Raw genomic sequence first — 7,627 nt, forward strand, 5'->3', positions numbered from 1 at the left:
ACCTGTCCCAGTGAAGTCTACACAACTCCATGTTGGCTTCAGTTTGGGTTGCATTCATGAAGAACATCAACTTCCTCTATTACATTTCCTATTCATTCTATTATTTAAGCACATATTTTTATCTGATGCCAGTTGGATAGCTTTACAAAAGAGACCACAACTTATCATAGCACTTTAAGAACATAAGAGCCCTGCTGAATCCATCTAAAGTCTACCCTTTAAAATCCCTCCAAGTTGGTGATCATTACATTTGGAGATAGTGAGTTCCGTAGTTTAACTGTGCACTGTGTAAAGATTTCAATAGGTTGTAGCAGAACAAACAAATAGTGGCAGCTCCTCCTCACAGCCACAAGTTCCCCATCCCTGTTTAAAACTAGTACTTTATTCTGACACAGTGACATGGCTTGGACAGGAAACTCAACTCATCCCCAAATCCCTCCACTTCATCTGATTTCCTCAACTATGGCAGCTGGATCCAGAGTTCCTCATCCTAATAATAATAATAATAATAATAATAATAATAATAATAATAATAATTTATTACTTATACCCCGCCCATCTGACTGAGTTTCCCCAGCCACTCTGGCCAAGAATTCTAGAGCATGGAGTGTGAAATATATTATATATATATATATAAAATATAATATATATATTAAAGCTTTTTTAAAAAGAAAGGACTGTTTCGAATAATTTCAAGAAAGATGAAACTATTACTACTTCAGAGAAAACAAGCATACCTGTTTAATGTTAGATTTGTAATCTATTAATACAATAATTAATTATAGTTGCATTTAGACATGAATGCACTGTATTATATTTCAGGAGAGAAAGGAGAAGAAGGGTTATTGGGTCAACAGGGTCAAGATGGCTTGCCTGGGCCACCAGGACCCCCTGGTGATGAAGGTAACATAGGAGAAAAAGGATACACAGGACTACAAGGTAAGTATTCTGCCATAAGCAGTCATTTGCCATACTTCTGGGGAAAGTACTAGCTTTGCAAATGATTTCTCTTACTTTTTGCCCTGGTTGTAATGGCTCTTGGCCAAAACTGTTAATAGAACCTGCATTCAGCTGCTCAGCTGGTATTGTATCATATCAAATAATCCAACAGCCAAGTTATATGTTATGCTGAATGTGTAACATGTAGCTTTTATTTTCATCCCCCCTCTTTAATTACTTATGAGGTGGTTATGAACAGAGCACAGGATAGGAGGTTTTGTTCATCCATGCCCCAGACGCAATTGCATCAAGCATTGCTCCACCCAGTGCAGCAGCAAACCTTGGAAAAAGTTTCTATTGGCACTAGTGGGAATTCTTTCTAAGGCTCATAGTTTGTGGGGGACGGTATTTTCGCTGCATTTGTGGTTAGGAAGGGAAGAGATAAGCCGCCTTTCCCTGTGTGTTGCATTTTCAGAAACAACTGCCTTCTCACAACACAACTGTAATGTGACTTAAAGATTTTGTTGGCTCCAACCTCTGAGGATTGGTTTTAAATTCAAAACCTGAGGCCCTGGGATCTTGCATGCTTCAATCAAGTCTGTTCTGAAGAATAGAAAAGCATCTCTTTAATGTGTCTCCCACCTTTAAATGGAATATTCTCTACCTTTTCTCTGCAAGGTTTTCCAGGTGAAATTGGAATGCCAGGTCCACCAGGGCCTGACACAAGAGTTGCTGCTGGGTTCCTGATTGTTGTTCATAGTCAATCAGATCAAGTCCCACTGTGCCCAGAGGGAATGCCAAGGTTGTGGACTGGATATAGCCTGCTGTATCTTGAAGGGCAGGAGAAGGCCCATAATCAAGATCTTGGTGAGGACTGCAATATCACTCCTTAAAGAAAGAAAATGCAGTGGTTCTCTGCATTTTTCATTGCAAATGGTTGCATATAACATTAAAATCTGGGGTGGTAGGTATGTATATTTTTGGTGCCAATATTGGAATTGGCCAACCTTTCATTGTCGTATGTGCTATCTATAAAGCATGCTTAGAAACTGATGTGACCAGCTAGGGCCTTTCCTCGAGAGCCTTAGCGCAAGAGTGTCAACCTATGCTATTCGACCTGCGCTTCCCTGCAGAGGCTCTTCTTTCCCGTTCAAACCTTCATTATTTCTGCTGGATGCAAAACTCATCCTTGTTGTCTGTGGTGAACCTGGGAGGTTTAATTTTTGGTCTATTTGCAACAGATATTTATATGCTTGAGCACACCTGCAAGTTACTATATATTTATTTACTAGTTTTAAGCATTACTTTAACAATGAAATGGACCAGGACATTAAAATCACGGTACTACATCAGCAGAAAATACATTTGTTTTAAAACAAGCAAGTTCTGAAGTGAACTGGGCATTCAATCCCAAGGTGCTACAAGTTGAATTTTAGGAATTAAGCATAGTAGCAAATTTGCAGTCTTTTAATAATAGCTTTAGTACTCTGTTTCAGACAAAGGTATTTTCCGGCAATATCTAGAGGTGCCAGGGATTTGAATCTGGGACATTTTATGTTTAGTGTATGGTACTCTCACTCACCTTTTCCAATTTTGAAGGTAGTGAATTACATTTTAATTTATATTCTAACATTCCCAGAGGTTAGAGGATTGCATAACTTAAACAAGTGAAAACTCTCGACTGCACAACACACCCACCCACAGCATGAGAACATGTGTTCTCTGTACCTAGCTTTCCTTGGACACAGGTGACAATGATTGCTGTTGAAATTTCCAGACACCTCCAGATACTGTAAACCCACCCAAAGCCCTTATGCATCAATAATTTTCCTGGCTGCGTAGTGCTGATGTGGAATAAGGCTCAAGACTAACTTAAACTGTTCTTTAATAAGAACTTCAAGTGTTTTGGATTGGTAATTATATGTGTGCATGTCTCCCACCATCTATTCTAGGTCTCGCTGGATCTTGTCTCCCTGTGTTCAGCACCATGCCCTTTGCCTATTGCAATATCCATCAGGTCTGCTACTATGCAAGTCGAAATGATAAATCTTACTGGCTGTCAAGCACAGCTCCTTTGCCCATGATGCCCCTCTCTGAAGAAGAAATACAACCTTACATTAGCAGATGTGCTGTCTGTGAGGCTCCTGCCCAAGCTGTTGCAGTTCATAGTCAAGATCAATCCATTCCTCCCTGTCCATCAAACTGGGGAAGCCTATGGACAGGCTACTCATTTTTAATGGTAAGATTGAATATTACTTGGCTCTTCTATGGAACTATTTGGATCTAACCATGCTAGCTAATCACTGAAACTGAGCCTGTAAATTGAATAAAATGTATGAATGAATGAGAACACACTTACCTGGGAGAAGGTTCAGCTGAACTTAGTGGGACAGTCTTCTGAGTAGACATGCATAGGATTGAGCTGTCAGCAAGATCTGCAAAATGCTCAACTGATTTGTCATTTGCTAATTGACTGTAGACGTTTCACTCCTTCAGTTTGCCATCTTGGTTCCTTATCTTGTCTCTATTTGTTTTACTGTATTTATCAGTTGCCCAATAACTTTCTCTGGGCAATGCACAGCGCATTATAAAAACAAGAGAACTATAAAATGCAAACTACAGTTCTAATGAGCAGAATTAAACTAAAATTGAGATAAAGTTGAAACCATGCCAACAGCAAATAACCACTGCAACTTAAGAGATAAATGGATCTGATTTTAAATGTTTGTATGGCCTTCATCTGCTGCTAAAATGACATAGTCTGTGCCTCCAAGCAAGGGGCTGCTGCTGAGACCTTTTCTCTTGCAGACACTTCCCTTATTTCAGCTTGCAGAGGCATAAAAAAATGACATCAGATTATTAACTTTTTACTGGCTTTATTGTATTGTTTTATGTTTGGTGTTATAAAATTTAGCCATTCAGTAGAATTACTCCTGGAGGCTGAGACTGGCAGATCAATGAGCTCAGGAGTTTGGGTGGGCTGATCAAGTGTCCGCACTAAGTCTGGCATCACTGGGAACCATTTTGATATTTTTAATGATATTTTTAATGCAAATATTTTTATAAATAAAGCAAGCTGCGGGCACAGGTAATTATGTATGGGAAGAAGATGCCGGTTCTTCAGGTACTGTGTTCTTGAGCTATGAAGAATTTCAAAGATCAAACACAAGACTTTGAATTGAGTCCAGAGTATCCTGCCAACCAACAGTTAGCTCCAAGTTCTAATTAAATGAAGATTGGTTTTGACATAAACCATAGGCCAAAATCAATTATCTTTATCACCAGTCACACCCCAAAATGAAAACTGCAGAAGCTATAGCAAAACTAGAAGCTGTAAGTCCTTATCTGTCTTTGTGCTATGTAAAACTGTTGTCTTTCTACTGAGAGGAAGGAGTTGCTTATCTTGTAACCCATGTCATTTCAAATATTAAGAATGCTCATTCAGTCAGCATTGGTGCAATGCAACGTAGGGGAATGCAGTGCCCACTCAAGTCAAAAACCACACCCACAGATATTTCACAAGAGGTAGAAAGGTGGCAGGAAAACGGTAATACTGTATGTGTGAGTATTCGTTTTGCCTTATGAGAAATGCCAACTCTGTTGGTCAGTACTACAATCTAAAAGAGTTGTAAGAAAGTTATATTGTGTTCACTACGCTGTCTTAGCCAAACGAGTCTCACTGAGCTCAGTGTGATTGGCTACTGAGTAAAACTGTACAGGGTGAGCTAACTTCCACCTCTTTTGCCTGTTTCTTTCAGCACACTGGATCTGGTGACCAGGGAGGTGGACAGTCTCTCATGTCAACTGGAAGCTGCCTTGAGGACTTCAGATCAGCACCCTTCATTGAATGCCAGGGGCAGCGAGGGACATGCCAATTTTTTACCAATGAATACAGCTTCTGGTTAAGTACTGTAAACCCAGAGATGCAGTTTACTTCAGTCCCTCGCTCAGAGACTCTCAAAGATGAGCAAGAACAACGCCGCAATGTAGGTAGATGCCAGGTCTGCATGAAATATGGCTAAAAGAAACCTGACCGTTTACCAAAGTGAAAGGGGATGCCGTCAGTTGCATATGGTGCTAATCTTATGTGAAACTGTGCACTGCCGTTCAAACCTCTGGCCACGTCTGCAGAAGTTTAAGCCAGTCAAACCATGGAACTGTAGTTCTTCCTCAAGTCCCACTCCCTGTGCAGCGACACTTTAAGAGGCATTGTAGCTGTGCTAGCTAGAAATGTATGGAAAGCTTAATGTTCTTTATGAGCCCCAAAGCATAAGCCCACTTGCAAAGGCCAGCAGGATGGGAGGGCCAGTGTGGGGTAATGGTTAAGAGTGCTGGACTAGGACCTGGGAGAACAGGGTTCAAATCCATACTCAGCCATGAACCTCAACTTGGTGATCTTAGGCCAGTCACTGGCTCTCAGCCTATCCTACCACACAGAGCATTGTGAGGATAAAAGGGGAAGGGGAAGAACCACATGCACCCACTAGAACTCACTGGAGGAAAGATGGGGTGTAAATGTAGGAAAACATAAATAAATAAAAAACAAACCATCTCCTGAGTTATTTTTTGCTGCCATAGGGAATAGATCATCTATCACCCTCATCCATCTTTTTTTCCTGGAGCTTTTTACCCTTTATTTCCCTCTTGTCTCCTTAAACTACAAGCCTGCAGGCAAGTCCAGTCTTATGTTTTTAATATTGTTTATACAACACCTTGATGATTGAGACACTTTATTAGTCGTAAACTATTTTTATTAGGTCTGACCTAGCAGTGTCACGGATGCAATTCATGTAAGCATGAAAAGCCAGCACGCTTAAGCAAATTTCTGCCAGGAGGTTGTGACACTGCCACAAATAGAGCCAAGTCATACTTACTGTATTTTTCTGTGTATAAGACTATATTTTTTCCTAAATTTTTGAAGTTTAAAATAAGGGGTCGTCTTATTCACAGATAGTGCATGGTGCACTTTCTTAATTTTGGGTAAAAAAAATTAGGGGTCGTCTTATACATGGGGGCGTCTTATACACAGAAAAATATGGTACTTTCCCCATATGGTTGCATCCTCAGGGATCACAATTTGAATGCTTGTAAATCAGCGCAAAGAATGAGAATACATATGAAACATTTTCTCATATGGTGTTATCTCCATTTTTACAAGTCGTGTGTGCATCATTTTCACTTGAGGAGTCTAATTAAATTATACTAACCCTACAGACAAGTCACACTTTTAGACATCTTTATAACACAGAGCTGGTCTGTCAATGGGCCTGATACCTGAAGCCAGCTCCCTGTAGAGCACGTCCTTGGGGATCCTGCCATCTTCTATTCTGTGGACATGACCAAGACAGTGTAGGTGTGCTTAGACAGGAGTGTGGCCCTGTTAGGAATGTGGGCTTGGAAGAGCACATTGGTGAAGGCAAGAAAGGCTAACATGGCTTAAAACCAAGCATTTTGGCCTGGACTGATAAGTGAACAGATTCTAAGCAACCACATATTTTGTGCTCTAACCAAGCACTGCTATGATTCTTATAGCACTATCCTATGCATGGCTATTCAGAAGTAAGTTCCTCTAAGTTCAACAGGACTTATTCTTAGGTAGATGTACATAGGAAATAACTCATAATGCAGTTACTTCTTGTAATGTAGAATACTTTCATAACCAAGCTTCATCAAGAACAGATTTCCCTATTCCCCCTCAAGTTCCAACTGGGAAGCAAGGTAAAGTGGACATTTACTGAACACTGTGCAATCCTTGGTTACAAGAGGCAACTGGCTTACCAGTGCCTGCTTTGCTGTTCTGATTTCCCACCCTTGGAGGAAACTATCTAAAGAACCCTCCTGTTAAGGTAGCTAATGAATGGGTGGACAGCAGCCCTTTGGAGAAGAGCTTGTTTAACTGGGTTTTTATATTACTATACACACGCGGGTCACTGAGAAGCCAGTCTGAGTATCTTTTTGTTTTCATTTATTTTGAGTTATTTATATCATTTTATATTTTTTTCTGCTGCACTGTTATTACAGCCATTCATCAACAGTCCATCCTTCACATCCTCTTCAAGGGACATGCCACAGAGTACATAAGAAGTATCTAGGGACGCATGCATGCAGCCCTTTTAAAAAGCAAAATTCCCCTCAATCAGCTGTTTGGCAAGAAAGGATGAGCAATAGGGGAAATAGAATACAGCCTCTAATCCCCCGTAAACAGAAAATCTGACCTAAACTACAATATGATCTTCAGGTCACCAGATCCACCACACAATGGGCATAGTTGGTCTTTGGCCAGATATTTATCAACAAGAAAAAGAAAACAAAGGTGCTAAAAATAGCTTTCATGCATGAAAAACATTAAAATACAGACAACAGGAAAAATACCACCTTGCCTGCTTGGAATGTTAATTCAACAAACAGGCTAGGTCAAACCCACCTGAGGTGTTAACCAGATCTCTTGTTCAGCCTATATGCAAGCATTCACAGAAGTAGTATATTGCAGATGAGTGCATGTCACAGAAGCTACAGTAATGGGCATGATCACTTTAAAAATATTATTGTCTTGCTTACTTGGCAGAACTAGCAAGAACCAACAAATGCTAAGATAAATGAGTATTATAGTGGGTGAATTCCAACTAACCTTGTGGGTGGAACCTTGCCTCTTTGCTCTGCAGTGTTGGGCGAATCTCTAGAGCATATT

The 7,627-nt window shown here is 40.3% G+C and overlaps 1 protein-coding gene across 7 annotated transcripts in view; it reads left to right on the forward strand.

The window, feature by feature from the left end:
* The window catches only part of COL4A4 (collagen type IV alpha 4 chain), a 70,665-nt gene extending 65,176 nt beyond the window's left edge, over positions 1–5,489 (forward strand). For all 7 annotated transcript variants that reach the window (XR_014548064.1, XM_083613676.1, XM_083613674.1 and 4 more), the window contains 4 exons: positions 823–939; positions 1,618–1,806; positions 2,892–3,178; positions 4,698–5,489. Coding sequence is in view for 6 of the 7 variants with exons in the window: in XM_083613676.1 (XP_083469802.1) it covers positions 823–939; positions 1,618–1,806; positions 2,892–3,178; positions 4,698–4,961 (857 nt within the window). In the remaining variant the exon portion in view is untranslated. The remainder of the gene's footprint in view (positions 1–822; positions 940–1,617; positions 1,807–2,891; positions 3,179–4,697) is intronic.
* The last annotated feature ends 2,138 nt before the right edge of the window (positions 5,490–7,627 follow it).

Source organism: Podarcis filfolensis, assembly GCF_964270895.1.
Source record: "Podarcis filfolensis genome assembly, chromosome: 5".
NCBI classification, from domain to species: domain Eukaryota; kingdom Metazoa; phylum Chordata; class Lepidosauria; order Squamata; family Lacertidae; genus Podarcis; species Podarcis filfolensis.